The 16,776-nt window shown below is 43.4% G+C and overlaps 1 protein-coding gene across 4 annotated transcripts in view; it reads left to right on the forward strand.

Moving 5' to 3' along the window:
* The window catches only part of PDE6C (phosphodiesterase 6C), a 60,122-nt gene that overhangs the window by 6,168 nt on the left and 37,178 nt on the right, over positions 1–16,776 (forward strand). For 2 of the 4 annotated variants that reach the window (XM_072739538.1, XM_025990806.2), the window contains exons 2-7: positions 10,348–10,500; positions 10,605–10,694; positions 11,633–11,773; positions 12,989–13,063; positions 14,060–14,124; positions 14,225–14,291. In XM_072739538.1, the coding sequence (XP_072595639.1) occupies positions 10,369–10,500; positions 10,605–10,694; positions 11,633–11,773; positions 12,989–13,063; positions 14,060–14,124; positions 14,225–14,291 (570 nt within the window). In that variant the 5' untranslated portion in view covers positions 10,348–10,368. Of the gene's footprint in view, positions 1–3,683; positions 4,269–10,347; positions 10,501–10,604; positions 10,695–11,632; positions 11,774–12,988; positions 13,064–14,059; positions 14,125–14,224; positions 14,292–16,776 lie in introns of those variants that run through there. The other 2 variants (XM_072739536.1, XM_072739537.1) reach the window with 2 other exon arrangements.

The following is a 16,776-nucleotide window of genomic DNA, read 5'->3' on the forward strand; positions in this document are numbered from 1 at the left end:
TCATTGAGGTACTTGAGAAAAATCAGACAAGTAAAAAAAAAAAAAAAAAAGAAAGAAAGAAAGAAAGAAAAAGAAAAGGATTGATGTGTTGAATCCCATCACTTTGGAATAATCACTGTTACCATGCTGGTACATATACCTCCATGTATGTGTATATATGGGGAATCGTATTACAAAACTACCTTACAATTTACTGCATATCATAAATATTTCTTTATATTCATAAATAGACCTTTATAGTGGGACTATTGATAAATGTAATTTTCTATTCTGTAGATATAATGCTATTTATTTACTCAGCCTCCTATTGTTGAAAATCTAGGCTATTTCTGATATTTTACTTTTATAATTGTACTTTTTTTTTAAAAAAGATTTTATTTATTTATTCATGAGAGAGAGAGGCAGAGACACAGGCAGAGGGAGAAGCAGGCTCCATGCAGGGAGCCGAATGTGGGACTCGATCCCAGGTCTCCAGGATCAGGCACTGGGCTGAAGGCGGCGCTAAATCACTGAGCCACCCGGGCTGCCCTACAATTGTACTTTTGATGAATACCATTGTACCTGCATTAATCACATACAGTCTTAATTATTTCTGCAAGATAAGTTCGTAAAAGCAGAATTGCAGGGTCAAAGCCTATACACATTTTTAGGGTATTTGATAATGACCCAATGCAATATAGCCTCTTCATCTGTATCCCTATGTCTAGTATTTCTTTTCTCCAATTCATCTTTCTAAGTACTACCAAATTACATTTGTAGAAAGGACCCTTATAGTGTTTTTTCCTGCCCCCCAAACTTTCCACAGTTCAAAATCCTCAACCTAGCCTCCAAGGCTCTCTAATCTGAGCCCAGCCTGCCTTTTCAGATTCATCTCTCACTCTTCTTCCTGTTACTTTACACCCCATGGTATTATTTCTGCTGTCACTACCATCTGGAGTACACTCGATTTCCCCCCCATCTCCACCCATTCTAGATATGATCCCTTTTCTGAACTCTCGTGTGCCTCACTTCTGGCATTTATCATATTCTGTTCTGTGCTCCTTGGCTCTTCATGTACTGCTCTTATCTCTCTTCTGCATCACAAGTACTTGTAAAACCGGAACCAAGACTTAATTACTCATCCCCTGCATCCCCAAGATGCAAATGTACCAGTCAGAATTTACTCAGCTGTGCAGCGGTAACAGACAACCTTCATCTCTCAGAGGCTAAAAACAAGAAAGATTTATTTCTCACTCATTCTACATGTCCATCTCAGGGGGCATGTCATCAGGAGGCTCTATTCCAGCCCATCCTCACTTGGAATCAGGATATCCTTCCCTCTGGAACTGATGTGGCAATGGAGAAAATGGAGAGCAGAGGGTCTGATGTTGGCAATTAATCATTCTTACCTAAAAGAGACATTTATGCTCACAATCCAGAGGCAAAGTCCATCACATGGCCCTACCAGGGGAGGACAGCAGGAAAGAATAATCTTCTTGGGATCCCTGGGTGGCGCAGCGGTTTAGCGCCTGCCTTTGGCCCGGGGCGTGATCCTGGAGACCCGGGATCGAATCCCACGTCAGGCTCCCGGTGCATGGAGCCTGCATCTCCCTCTGACTATGTCTCTGCCTCTCTCTCTCTCTCTCTCTCACTGTGTGCCTATCATAAATAAATAAAAATTAAAAAAAAATAAAGACTCTATTTAAAAAAAAAGAATAATCTTCTTGTATAACTAGGAGGAGAAGAGAATCAGATGAGGGGGAATATGAAGTCTTTATCACAGAAGCTAATATGGTGGCTTGCTTGTAATGGACAATCAGTAGATATGTGTTGAAAGAATGAGCAAATCAAGAATCTAGAAGTAGTTATAAAAACAAAAGAATGGTGACAATAATAGGATAAGTTTCATTTTAAAATTAACTTTCATTTTTATAAGTAGAGGAATGTTAACGTCTGTGGTTATTTTGTTTTTCCTATTAAGCATATATCTGCATATGGAATAAAGCTATGTGTCTTTTCTCCATCTGCTTACAAGGGAAAGGTGGCATCAGGGAGTTGTGAGCACACAACATACTTTTGATAGAAGTTGGAGCTGTGCCATAGTCACACAAAATAACCAGATAGGAAGTGTCCAAAACTGGGCTAGAATGTGATGGGAGGAGTGACTGGGATGAGTCAACTCTCTGCATTATTCAAATTACAATGAGATGCTAATAGGATGTGATGAAGTACATAGCACTCTGAGGAGGACCTTTCTGAGACTACATTGAGTGTGACAGAGGGAGGAAGAAAAGGTATGTACTTGGCAAGGCCCTTGAGACAGCAAGTGAACTCAACCATAAATCTCAACAAATGCCAATTTGAGTTCAGGTCCTGTGGTAAAACCATGTTCTGACCAAGAACCTCTCATTTCCTGACCTAGAACCTGCAACCTCAGTGGATCTCTTTTTCTTTTCTGATAAGACTATTATCATGGCAAGCTTTAAGTTTAGCAAAATAAATGAAAACCGCAGGGTTGCTCTCTTTGAAGTGGACTTAAATGTGAATCTAACAGTAACTTTTGGAGTCCCTGAAACGTGTGTGTGTGTGTGTGTGTGTGTGTGTGTTCTTTCAAGAGAATCTGTCACAAAGTTTGCAGTTTTATTGAAGTACTTAGAAGACCTTAACTAAGTTTGACTAAGTTTGGAATCAGCATTTAATTAAATATTCAAGGACATTGATTAGTTCATGAAATGTGTTGTTTGACTTTTAGTTATATAACAGTGTTTAAATATTTGGGGAGATGTGCTTAATTGATGTAAAAGCTTAATAAACTAAACATTAAACACAACCAAGTAGTGATAAGTGTTTTTCCTCGCCTAACCCCTCTGAGACATTAGAGATCCTAGCAACAGAGAAGACAGGTTTTATCCACTAAATTTAACAGAGTATATCTTGGAGCAAAAATGCACAAGGCTGCCCATTACTATTCAAAACAAAATCCAAACTAGTATGTGTGGCAGAAAGACCCAGTTAGCAGGTACATGGGCTGCCTTTTACAATCATGTCTTTTGACAAGGATTATTGTTTACATTGTGGCTCGATTAGGGTTGGATCATGGGCAAATGTTTTACCATGTTCACTTTTCTAGAACAAGATTAAGGTTTGTTCCTTTAAAACACTCTAGAGGTCAAGCTTTAAAATGAGAGGAATTGAGAGGCGAGGTTTTAGGAAAAGTAGGTCAGGCAACTTGGATGTTAGTAGGACTTTTAAGAGAAGGAAAAATTAATTTTCCATTTTACGTGGCATTGATACTGAACCCTTCCATCACCCCCCAAATACTCGTTAAAGTTGCCATATAAATAAGCAGACACCTCCAAGGTCTAATAGTTTCACTTCATATAGAAACATGAAAAAAATGAGTCAAAATGTCAGTTGATGCTAATGTCATCTCATTAACGGATACATGGATGGTTCTTCTTGCTGTGGACGGCAGCCCATGTTCAGTGATTTTTCTGGAATAGTCACCTCCACTTGCCACTTGCCTGGCTGATCTAAGATGTTCTGAGGATTCTCTGAGGACTTATGAGCTAATAATGCTTAGGGATTTCATGTCCTGAAGAACTCTTTAATCCTGTGCTTCCTGAATCCTACTGTAAGCCAGACCTTCTGTCACAGCCCAAGAGTCATCGGCAGGTTTTTTTTGAAAGCTCTGCTAAGCAACCATTCTGCTCCATCTTCAGGGATCCCGTGAGGTGCTATTTAGGGTTTTCTCAGTGACTTTGACCAGAATGTGATTCCTTCTTGGCACTCCGTCCCAGGTAGTGCTCTGAGGGTCTCCCTTTCTGAACAAAAGTAGCGAAGCAAAGCCCACCATGGGTGAGATCAACCAAGAAGCCGTGGAGAAGTACCTGGAGGAGCACCCTCAGTTTGCCAAGGAGTACTTCGCCAGGAGGCTGGGGGAGACCCCAGGGCCCAGTGGGACGCCGCAGCCTACCGAGGAGTGGGCGGTGTGCACCGAGTTGCTGCTGGCCCTGCAGGAGGAAGCAGGCAGCGCCGAGCCCGCGGTGCACCGGGCCCTGCAGAAGCTGGCACAGCTCCTGCAAGCCGACCGCTGCAGCCTGTTCACCTGCCGGGCCCGCAATGGCACGCCCGAGGTGGCCTCCAGGCTGCTGGACATCACCCCCACCTCCAGCTTTGAGGATAGCCTGGTGCTCCCCGACAGAGAAGCTGTGTTTCCTTTGGACATTGGGATAGTGGGTTGGGTTGCTCACACGAAGAAAGCTGTTAATGTCCCAGATGTGCAAAAGGTAGGTGGCTGACCGGACGTCCGGGCAGGGTAGTGGAAGAACCAGTGGGAAAGAGAGCTGGGAGCCAGGGGCCATCCTCGTGGAATCGGTTATAACTTGAGGAGTAGGAACAGCGAGGACAGGATCCCCTAGGCCAAGGCTTGCCAGGTTTAGCAAGTAAAAATATAAGATGCTCAGTCCAAGGAGGATTTAAGATAAACATTGAGTAAGTTTTTAGTGTGTGTTCTGTGTAAGGTTTGGCATTTTATCAGGCAAACTTACCTGGGCCTGGTGCATTCCACACCTGCTCCCTTGCATCTCTTTCCTGCTCCAAGAACTTCCCTTCTGAATAGCATGGCAAAGAGGCCCGGTGGGATCAGCAAGGTGCCCGATGCTGAGACTTGGGAGCCACTCCCCACACCTCTCACTCACAGCCCTCAGAGGTCACTCGGTTCTCTGAGACAGACTGGCTCATAAATGGAGTCTTTCATTTACAGGCCAAATTTGCAGAAAGAACAAATAATAGCATCTGACAGTTCAGATGTTCACATTTGGATTGTGAAAAATGTAAATTTGGGTGATGAGTGCCATTGACCATCCCAACCCCCCATAAGTGAGCTCTGTCAAGAATCCGCTCCAATCACATACTGTGCTCCTGGGACCAACAGCATACTGCACACACACAAGGCGTTGTTAGGAGCTTTTAAAAGCAACAAAAAACCCCACTCTTCTCACCACCGTGATGCTTATTCATTAAGAACAAATTATAAAATAAATGAGAGGGAGGAAATGTAAATCACTCATCATTTCTCCGTTCATCAATAACCACAGGCACCAGTCCGGGGTTTCTCCTGCTAGCTTTCTTTCTACCTGCATGTCCCGTTACTATGACTTGCTGTTAACCGAAGGGAGCAATGGCTTCTGATGGAACGGCATTGGTGGGGATGGGTCCCTGAAATGCTTGCCACTTTCCATGCCAAGGTTTATTGGCAGCTGGAGGCAAGAGGCTAATCCCCTACATGCCTTCTGAAGCTGATTACAGGAGGAAGGCCGCACGGATCCAGAAGGCACAAAAGTCATCAAACATTAGCAACACTGCGCAAATAAGCCCAGCACAACCCTTGGGTGCAAGGGTTGCTATTTGACGCCACAGCGACCTCAGTCCTTTCTGATCCCTGCCTTCAGGGAGTTCAAGCTAGTTTAAGGGAGCTTCTAAGGCTAACTGCTGTGGCTTCATGACTAGACTGATTTGTACCGTATAGGCAAAACCGTCTGGACACCAATGAGGAGCCTATGCGTACACACCCTAAGATTTTCTCACAGGAGTATGCTTCTTGCCAGTCTTCAAGTGAGACCATCTCCCAAATTAATAGGACTTCAAACTTAAGAAAGTGACATGGAAGTTTTCTTTCTGAAAAAAAAATTTTTGTTTAAAGAGAGGGTTAAAATGATTTCTGTTGTAATGCTTTATCAGTGGGCTCAGTTCTGCACGTTGAGAAGAGAATGATAGCAGAGAGCTGCTTGAAAAATCTGGTGGCCTTGGTGTGTTGCTGTCCATGGTGAGCGTCACTGCATGAACGTGGTGGCAAATAAAGGTGGGCAGGGCGCCATGTTTTCGGCTTGTCTTTTTTTCCGAGGACTCCTTCTTGACTGTTATGGGTTGGACAGAGAACTAGAAGTTGAAAACAGGCACCCTCCTCAGCTTAGAGGAGAGACAAGGGCCTCATTTGCTTTCCATGTCTACTGCTTCTAAGCACCTTTTCTTATGGAAGGAAGAGTGGTGCTTTGCAACTCTGAATGCACATTAAAATTGAATCAGGAGCGTTTAAAAATTACTGTCTAAGACTCAATAGACCAATACACTAGACCCTCAGGGGTTGGGATGCAGACAAGAGTAGTTTTAAAAAGCTTCCCAAGGTTTTAAAAATACTTCTTCTAAAATGCAGTCAGTATTGCAGACCACTGGTGTGTTGGGTGAGTAGATGCAGGAGGAAAAATTGGATTTCAGAGCAACCATGGGGGCAGGGGTTCCAGAAGCCTTGAGCTGACCCTGGAGCTGACTCCTTGGGAAGATAAGGAGCTGAGGTCACAGGGGCTGCATCTGTCCTAGAGTCCATGGTATGGTCAGTGAGTGAGAAGGGCTGGACTAAATGGGGTATCCTCACTCTGTGTCCAGCACTCTTTCCACCCTCCATCTACCCCACACCCCTGCAGTTTTGCCAGACTCGAATCGCTATGGTAAAATCTGCAAAGAGAAAGAGGTTGGAAACCAGTGTTGAATGAAATTTCTATTAATTCTTTACCTTCTCATTGTATTTGACAATTTATAGAGCATTTTCACATTCTTAATCTCATTTGATTCAGGCAAAGATGAAGGAGGGACCATACTTTTATTTCCATACTGTGTATGTGAGAATCTTGTCCAGGTCAATAAGGCAGGATGTGGCGGGTTTGGGCCCATAATTTGAGTCTCCTGAAGCCTCCCTCTTTTACCATGTCACTGACCACACATGGCTTCTCTCTGGCTGGCAATGTGAGCACATGTAAAGGAAAGAGTTCTAGCACCTAGACAAAGACATAGAGCCAGATAGCTCTAACCTTGGTGGTCCATGAAGGTGATAGCAGGGAAGCCACATGATGCAGGGTGAGAGCTTCAGCATCAGACAGACCTCAGTGCAGATGCAGGTCTGAGACTAGGTAACTGTGTGTAGATTGCATTTCTGCACCTGAGACATGGAGGTAAATCAATATACAGATTAAACGAACATAAAGTGCCTGACTCCTAGGAGGTGCTTAATAAATGATGACTGTGATATTATATTTATGCCAAGGGGCATTTGGGAGCTGGGTGTAGGTGGCCAAAAAAGGGTCACTGATTATTGCCTGTTTTTAAAATACGTTAAATACAGGGAAACTTTTAATAACAGGAAACTGAGAGATATCCTCCTCAGGTTAATTATTTCTTTTTCTATTGGGAAAACTGCTGATTAACTCTGTGGGTGGTTCTCATTCTGACTGTGGTTTAAAAGAAAGCTATGGGAGAAGTCCTAACTAAGTTTTCAATAATTAACAGAGTGCCTATAGCTCTTGTTCCTGTCTTGTCTCCTCCTCCCCGTCTCTCTTTCTGACTCCTGGTCTCAAGGGATAATGGTACTTAATCAGAATTTGATGATGCTGAGATTGGATGAGGATCCAGCCAGTCTGCTGCTCTACACAATGTTCTCCAGTTGCCTTCAGTGGCTTCTTCGAAGGACTGTCAAGGAGAATTTGTAAATCCCTGAAATAGAGGAATTACTCAAGCAAACTTCACTAGGCATTATTTAAACTAGTGAACCAGAAAGCCTCACCTCGCCTATCCTGTAATCTGATGGATGGCTTTAGGTAGGGCTTTCAGATACAACAATAAGCAAGCATTACGTTTTGAAATGTATATCATTTTCTCAAAATAGCCAAGTGAACTTAGGGAATATTTCCTTGTGTCTAGAATGTAGGATAAAATAGCATCAAGCTTGAAGTTGCAGAGTGAACTGTGTTTGCAAAGAAACACTGTCTGACCATCCCATGGTGTGTGCATCTCATCTGGTATTTTGATTATTCATTTAGTGGCCAAGAATGCTGTATAAATGAAGGTGATCACGATCCATAATGAGCTGGCTTGGGCAAGCAGTGGATGAACAGAAGGAACCTAACAAAGTCTGGAGATATCCTGGCCTCAGAGGAAAGATGTTACCAGAGGCAGGGAGAATGGCAGATAAGGTGATCAAGAAAGACACATGGCTCTTGACAGCAGGAGGCAGAGACTGCCCCTCAGACAAAAGTGTGCTTCTGGGCATTGGAGGCCTATATCAGCTCAGAGCATCTAGTTTCTTCAGTGGTTAGGATTGGTTATAAGATCTAGAACTAGAAGCAAAATGGTAATTGCAAAAGAGAACTACTTCTCATCCAGGGAGGCCCAATAAAGTCCTAGATGTCTTTTCCCAGTAATTTTTGAACACCTACCTTGTGTCAGACACTTTTCTAAGTGCTCTACCCATACTATATCATCCTATGTGTCAGGGACTCTAGACAATACATAACATCAGCATTCCTATTTCCACAAAGGGTGAGTAGAATGCCCAGGACCACATAGCTGGTAAACCAGGGTCTGGTTTCAGCCAGGGAACCCTGACTCCAGAGCCTTCGTCAACATTATGTGATGTGGTCTCTTAAGTAAATAGTTGATACGTGTGGGTCCACACTGGAAAAGGTAGAAAAGAAATCTGGGGTAAGGGGCTGCATTTGACTCCCTTAGTATCTCAGCATTCCTAATGGATTCTCCACGGCGTGATTCACCCACTGAAAGTATACATTCTTGGGGGAGACAGATTCTTCTTTTGGAGGTTAGGATTCCACGGATCTGTTGGGAGGTCTGCAAATCGGCCTCTGTCTGCAGGTGGTTGTGAGGCATAGCCCAGGTCTGCTACTCTGAGCTGAGCTGTGAGTTCTATTGGCCAAGGAGCCCTGCTCTCCGGGTGAGATTCTGGCCCAGAAGTCACACACTAGGTGACTCCTACATTTTTAATTTTGGAAGCTGAACTGAGTCCAGCTTCCAAGAGTTTGTGCTGCTCTGAGAAGCATCATCAACACAAGGAAATGAAAATGATATAACCTATGAAACCTATGAAAGGAAAACTGCATTAACTTTGGCCAGTGTGTCTCAGAGTCAGGCTGAAAGTTTAGTTCCAAGTGAAGGAGACTCAGGTTCAAAGATGAGATAATATTAAGTCATGGAAGACTGCATGTATACCATGTAGAGCGGGCGATCCTCTAGCTTACAGCTAGTAAGAACTGCTGTCCTTGACCCTCTGAAGCTCCTCAATTTAGGAACCTTGCCAAACTCGTCACTCTGCCCTTTCCATGATTAGGGTATTAGAATCATCTCTCACATCTACTGCATTAGACTTGTCTCTCTGAGAGAGAGAGAGAGAAACATGCATGAAAGATGTTATCTTGGTAGAACATTAAAAACTGATTAGAATCTAGTGCTGGCAAGAGAGGGTTCCTCTCTCACATGACCAGTGGAAATAAGATTTCCAACCTTCTATAAAAATAATCTGTGCAAATAAAAACTGCCTGCACCTGTGGATCCAGCAAAAGAGATTTCCACTTCAGGGAATCCATCACATAAAAATGAAAGCAAGAATGATTAGTACAGCATTGTTTACAGTGGGGAAAACTATGAGCAGACTAAGTCAGTGGAAAATGGTTGAGTGAACCATGGGGCTCCCACACTGTGCAGTAGTGTGCAAGAATCTAGAAGGCAAATTCACACCCATAGGCACTGGTCTCAAGGGAAGTCCATAAGATATCGTTATGTGATGAGAGCATAGTGTGATTTAGAAAATTTTATGAAAAAAGAAAAAAGAAAAACATTTGTCCAAGAGTTAGAGAAAGACACACAAGGAGACATAATGTGGTCCCTGAGGGGCTCAGTCAGTTAAGTGTCCAACTCTTGACTTTGGCTCAGGTCATGATCTCAGGGTCCTGGGTTCAAGCCCTGTGTCGGCTCCCTGCTCAGCAGGGAGTTTGCTTGTCTCCCTATCTCACTGCCTCTCCCCATCCCCCACCTCACTTGCACTGTCTCTCTAAAATAAATACATAAATCAATCTTTAAAAAAGAAGAAAAAGGAGATATACCAAGCAGTTAACACTGGATTCCCGTCAAGAACTGGTTGTCTGGTTTCAAGTGCACATTCTGCTTTCATAATTAGAAAGAAGAGCTCCATGGCCTACACCTGTAATCCCATCTGTGTGCTCCTTCCTGGCACACTTTCTGTCCATTGTAACCCGATTTCCTCTTGGCCGTGACATCACCTCTTTTCTCCTGGCCCAACCTCAGCCTCTTCTAGATAGACCATAGCTCAGGGGTGAGATGCTCATCCTGTAACTGGTGAGTTCATTCTGTGCAATCATAGAATGGGGGTATGGGTGGGACCGCTGTGCTGGGGCCCTGGTTATCTGTCTGGATGGCTTGGACTAGAGAGAACAGTCTTTTGCCATTCCTAGACCTCCACTCCATGGTTCTGTGCTGCTTTGGCAAATGTGTGAATGTGTCTTTCAGAACAGCCATTTTTCTGACTTCATGGACAAACAAACGGGGTATGTTACAAAGAACCTGATGGCAACTCCGATCGTGATGGGCAAGGAGGTTCTTGCCGTGGTTATGGCACTTAACAAAGTAAATGCGTCTGAATTTTCCAAACAGGATGAGGAGGTAATGCTAACCCTGGGCATCCAGTCAGAGGCTGGGGAAATTTATTTGTTGGTTAATGGAGAGAAATATATCGTACTTAATTTGTTTTTCTCTGCCTCCTATAGGTCTTTTCCAAATATCTCAACTTTGTTTCTATAATCCTAAAGCTTCATCATACCAACTACTTGTATAGTGTTGAATCCAGAAGAAGCCAGGTAATAGGAAGGTGATATTATTCACTCCATGCTTTCCTGTTCTGACAAAGGGTCCCAGAGGCCACAAGTGCAGACCCTTCCTATCGTTCTTGGGCGTTTAAGGCATGTGGAGCTGATTCTCAGACTTTAGTCCTGGCTGTCCTCTCATGGTCTGCCCCTGACTCCCACGCCCACCTCCTTGTCCCTCCATCTGTGTGTACAAGTGGATTGCATCATCTTAATCCTGGGTAGCCATAGTTTCTTCTGTGAGATGGCTATAATCATAGTACCTACCCTACGTGGTTGTTGTGACTATCAAATGATCATTCTATGAATTCATCCACATAAAGTTCTTAGCAGTTCCTGGTACATATTGGAGCTACTAATTTGACGAGTAAATCCCTCTTTTCAAGTCTGTTGCCTCTTTGACCCAGAAGGATAATGAACAACATTGGTAACCAGGGTACCTGAGTCTGGGCCACTCTCTGGAGCTCAGTATCTTCATCAGTATAATGGTGGGAGAGGGGTGAGGAGAGAGGGCTTCCAAAGCCCCTTCCCATGCAACTGTCTAGATAAGGTTACCTCTGAGCAGCTCAGGATATATGGAAGGAAGCATATGGTTTTCTCCCCATGACTGCCAGCAGGAGCCAGAGGGCCACCAATACTGGATCCTCTGCCCAGGGACTGTCTCTGCATCTGATGTGAGGTCACTTGCCCTTTGACATGAGGACCAGTTTTGGTGTACCACTTTCATAGACTCTCACCCTTGTACAGGTCTACTCATCATCCCACTCAGAGAATTTGCGTAATTGTCAGATATGTACATGTTCAAGAATAAAAATGCATTGTTCAGTGATACATATTCTTTTTATTGGAGGCACCTCTTACTTTCCTTTGACTAATGCTCCACCTCTTCACCATATGTTTCGTTCTGTTTTCTTTTTAATTCCTCCTTTCAGATCCTCATGTGGTCAGCCAACAAAGTGTTTGAAGAGCTCACAGACGTGGAGCGCCAGTTTCATAAAGCACTCTACACAGTTAGAACGTATCTGAACTGTGAGAGGTACTCCATTGGACTGCTGGACATGACCAAGGAGAAGGTCCTCGGCACTCTGTACATTTTGTCTCACCTCAAATCCTATACAACACCCATCACATGAAATGTGATCCATTAAAAAATGGATACTATTCACACACAATATGTAAAGTTCATTTCTCATCTTGTTTCATTAATTCAGGTGAAGCTCTCCTAGCTCCACATAAGTAATGAATACTATATTGTTTATATTTCTTATTCTCCATGTGGCTGGAAGTTGTTTTTTCAGAGTAACTATTCTAAATGGATAAGCACAGCACCAGGTGTCAGGAGAGCTGGGCTCTGATCCTGGCTCTGGGACTTGGTGGTTGAGCGTATCGATGAGGGTGCTTTAGGCTGTAAGGAACACCAGACCCAGTAAGTAACAGTAAGACAATTATTGTCACATTTAACAAGAAGTCCCAAGGTTGGGCAATTCTAAGTCTGGTTCATTCAGAGCTCAGTACAGTCATCAAGGTCCTAGTCATCAATGGTCCTTCCCATTCCCCCCTGGCAAGGTCTCTGCCCCCTGCAGGATGTTGGCAAGCTCTCACGCTTGAGGGAGCAAGATGCCTGTTGCAGCTCAAGGCGTGGCACACAGATGGGACAAAACTGGGAGGTGCCCTCTGCAAATGTCATTTCCATTGCCTTTCATCAGGGGGCACTCCTCCCCAGAAGCACCTCAGCAAACTTCTCCCCCTTTCCCCCTGAACCCCAGTGTGCTTGCCCTCAAACTAATCCCAGGTACCTCGTATAGGTCACTCAGAGGCTGCACAGGCCCATCTTCCCTGAGAAAATGACCATCTGATACCCAGATAAAATCAGGGTCTGTTAGGAAGAGGGTAGAGAATAGATGTTGGGTAAGGCAGCCTACACTGTTGGCCACTCTGCATGACCTTGGCCAAGCCTCCTAACCTACTTAGATTTAGTTTAATTATGTATAAAAGAGCTACTAGCTGAGTCCTTTAACCTATGTGTCAGGGTGTATGCTCTGTAAGTACTGTTCATTTAATCTTCACAATCACCCTATAGTATAAATTCTATTATTATCCCTATTTCACAGATGAAAAAGTGATTTGTTCACTATCACAAGTTCGTAAGCAGTATTGCTGGGAATTATAGGTCTTTTTCAGCTCTAAAATTCCAGAATCACGAAATACACAAAGCCATGAAACTCATAGAAGATACAGTAGGTCATGGAACAGTTTGTTTAATAATGTTTAAATATACTTGCTTCCAGGAATTCTACGATGAATGGCCAATCAAGCTTGGAGAAGTAGAGCCTTATAAAGGTCCAAAGACACCGGATGGCAGAGTAAGTGCAAACACCTTCCCCAGTGATATGTGTGATGTACAAGGTGCCAAAACCAGCAGAAAGGAAAGGGCACTGGCCCGAGAAGCCCTGGGTTCTAGTCGTGTAAGTTTCTGGGGGGGCCTCGGAGTAATAGAAAGAACACTGGACAAGGAGTTTGAGGTTCAAGTCTCAGCTCTTCCCAAGCCAGCTGGGTGGTCCTTGCCTAAACTCATTATTTAACCTCTCAATTTCCTTTTCTATGTAGCTGGGCTTAGTGAATCAGTAATTTGCAATAGGGAGGGACACATCAGAGCCCTGGCCTAGCTTTTTGAGCACACCATGCTCTCCTTCAAACTTGCTAGATTAGAAACTCTTGGCAAGGATTGAGTTAGATTTACTTTCCCCCTCGACAGCAAGCTTCAGAAGGCAGGAATGATGTCTCACCACCATATTCCCAGCACACAGGGTAGCGCGAGGGTACTGGGATGGAATGTGTCCAGGCCTCCAGTTCTTCATCAGCCCAAAGAAGTAGAGAGACTAGTTCTTAAGTCCCTCCCAGCTCTGACAAAGTACCCACTGAATCCTATTGCTGAGGCATCTGTTCAGATCAGCTAGTGCTGGAAGCCAGGAAGTGTTCCTTGTATGGTGAGGAAGGGAACACATTGACCGAGGTGGAGAAAATACATGCTTTATTCCACTACAGTTCCACTATCAGGTATTTCTGGGCAATAGAAACAAATCAGTTAAAAGTAAAACAAGATTCCTTTGAAGGCTGTCTGGGTAAATTAGACATTTGAAATTGAGCTCAACAGATTTGTTCATGTAGAAAAGCAGCCAATAGTATTTCTAGTTGTATTGCAAGCTTGTAATCAGGACATGAGTAATTTGGTGGTAGTTATGCAGAGCAATGTGGTTAGAAAATAAGGTACAATTAAATGAGCTTTAAAGTATAAGTTTGCTAATGAAAAGTGTTTTCTTTGGGAAATAAGATCATTCTCATAACCTCTTTTCTCTTAGGAAGTCATCTTTTATAAAATCATCGATTATATTTTACATGGAAAAGAAGAGATCAAAGTGATACCGTGAGTACTGGGCTTGAAGCAGCAGGAGTTGCCATTTTGTTTTTGCCATGGCGCATTTCTCTGTATGGCAATGATTCTCTTTCTTCTAATCTTCCTCAAGGACACCTCCCACAGACCACTGGACTCTTGTTAGCGGATTGCCAACATATGTTGCTGAAAATGGATTCGTAAGTTACTGAATACATTCAAATCTTGAATAGTATTGGCTGAAACTCTTATTAGCTAGGGGATGGGAACAGTTGTGAAAGTAAATTGCAGGAGGTAAGAGTCACATGCCCGCATAAAACGTGGGAGAGAGGAATCTTGGCAGTTGAAAGGAGGTTGGTTAACTAGCGACTTCCCAACTCTACACAAAAATATTTAGTCAACATGAGAAAGATCCATCCGTTTCCCCAACTTCTTATTCAGCCATCATGCAAATTTCAGATGTCCTTTGGAAATTTGTGACTATGATTCATATTGGGTTTAATTTGATCTCAAGTATAGTTACCTTGGTCAAGACTTTTGAAGCATGGGAAATTAGTGACAAAAGATAAAAATGTTTAAATGGAGAACTTTGCCACTGATAGCAATATAAAATGAGTGAGTTGATAGAGGACGTGAAGAGTTTTGCCCAGATACGGGTGGGGTGGGGTGGTGTGGGCAGACAGCTGGCCAGGTCTGGCTAAGAAACGTCACGTGTGGATGGACAGCAAATGAGAGGTCTCTGCTAGGTCCCATATAGCCAGAGAACCAGGGTCACAACAGCTTTCCCACTCCACCTCTAATATACTTTCCTTTCTTCTCATGGTTGATCTCTCTCCCTTGTTGGGCTTCTCCACCATCTGTCATCTTTTGGCATCAAGATTCCTCCCTGCAAGACAGTTCTGATGCTTCCAACATTTCTTTATGTTGGCATTTTCCTATCTTCCCCCTTACAAATCCAAGTTCCTATAATGTATGTATAGCACTTATTTGCATATTTGGTTTGTCTTTAGTGTTTTTGGCAGTGTTTATTCATCTTCATTATTTAGTAAATGGGCATGTAAATTATAGTGACTAATAGAGTGACTCAACGGTCAGAGGGAAGAGGAAACAAAACCTAGGTTAGATCCTGTTTCCTTTTACTGTCACAAATTTGCCTCTGCTTAGTGGGTTTGGAATGGTAACAGAGTAAGGAAAATTTTGGATGTGACTGCAGGATCTTCACATGTCATAGGGCTCTACTTTGGGGTTTCCAGAACCCCCCCTTTGGGGGTCATCGATTATAGGACCAGGTAACCTCAAACAGGTGACATGATTCCTTTTTCTAGTGTAAAGACATGCCAAAGGGGAAGGAAAAAAAAAAAGAGAGAGAGAGAAAATAAGTTTCTGCCTTTTAGGAATAAATAGCACTATATACTAACAAATAACATGTTTTCAGAATGGCTCCAAAATAATCTAAATGTTTTTTAAGGGTTGTTCCCGACATAGTACTAATGACCAAAACGGTTCCATTTCATTTCTGAATCCACAGATACCACGATTTTTCAGCTTCAGTATGTCACCAAATTCTCCACTATTGGCCCCTGTCCTTGGTTTCCTGGCAGGCCACCTACCAGGCTCCTGTTTAGAGCTTTAATCAAATTTGATATGGCTAAAGCTGCCATGGCCAGTGTAGAGGGATTTACACTCTGACTTTTAAGTACCTATTCTCTCCTAGGCTGTTTCCTAGGGAAACAGGTTTTCCCCCCAGAATCAATTTGGACAAAGTGAATATATCAAAAGCCAATTCATTGGATGGTTAATTTGCCAAGTCGTCAACTTGCCACATGACCAACTTGCCAAGGGATGGATTTCCAAAGCATGGGAGGATTCTCCCCCGGGTTTTGGTTCTATCACAGATCTGCCACATATGCCTCACTGCTGCCTTTTACACCTCAGCTCCTGCCCTGGGACCCACCCCTGCTCTGCCAGTAGCCTAAAACTGATGGCAAACTGTTGTAAATCTAGTTTACAGTATTTCTTACCAAGTTGCTCATTAGGCAAATTGGCATTAGCAAGGTGGAGATTGGTTTCCAGAGAATTGAGCTTGAGCCATTTCCTGACTCTCCATCATTAAGGTGAACACACATCCCAGTTTGCCTGGACCAGCTTTCACGTACACCTGTGGTGCTGGGGTGATTAATAGTCCTCCCTTTTATTTACAAAGGTGTCACCCTATACTATGTACTTACAAGAGGTGGGACTCGCTAAAAACATATTTTGTGTTTAGCACAGGATTTTCTCAAACTTGACATTATTGACATTTGGGGCCAGATGATGCTTTGTGGTAGGAACTATGCCAGGCATTGTAGGATGTTCAGCAGCATCATTGTCCTCTCCCTACCAGATGCTGTATACCACCCTGGCTGAGAACCACTAGTCTAAAGGGTCATATCAAACATTTCAGCAGCCTCAGCCAGAGCAATGCATTCCTAGTGGGCCTGCTATAATATGGCGGAGCCCTCTGGTGAAGAGAGCAAGAGGCTATGAGTCAAGAGCCCTGACTCAGTACTACCATGGGCAAATTCCTTGGCAAATCCTTGACCTTGGGCACATCCCTTGACCTCTCTGGGTTTTAACATTCACATTTGTAAAATAAGGTTATTGACCTAATTATTTAGGATATGGGGACTTCAAGAATTTCTAAAT

This window comes from Vulpes vulpes, chromosome 15 (assembly GCF_048418805.1).
Source record: "Vulpes vulpes isolate BD-2025 chromosome 15, VulVul3, whole genome shotgun sequence".
Taxonomy (NCBI): domain Eukaryota; kingdom Metazoa; phylum Chordata; class Mammalia; order Carnivora; family Canidae; genus Vulpes; species Vulpes vulpes.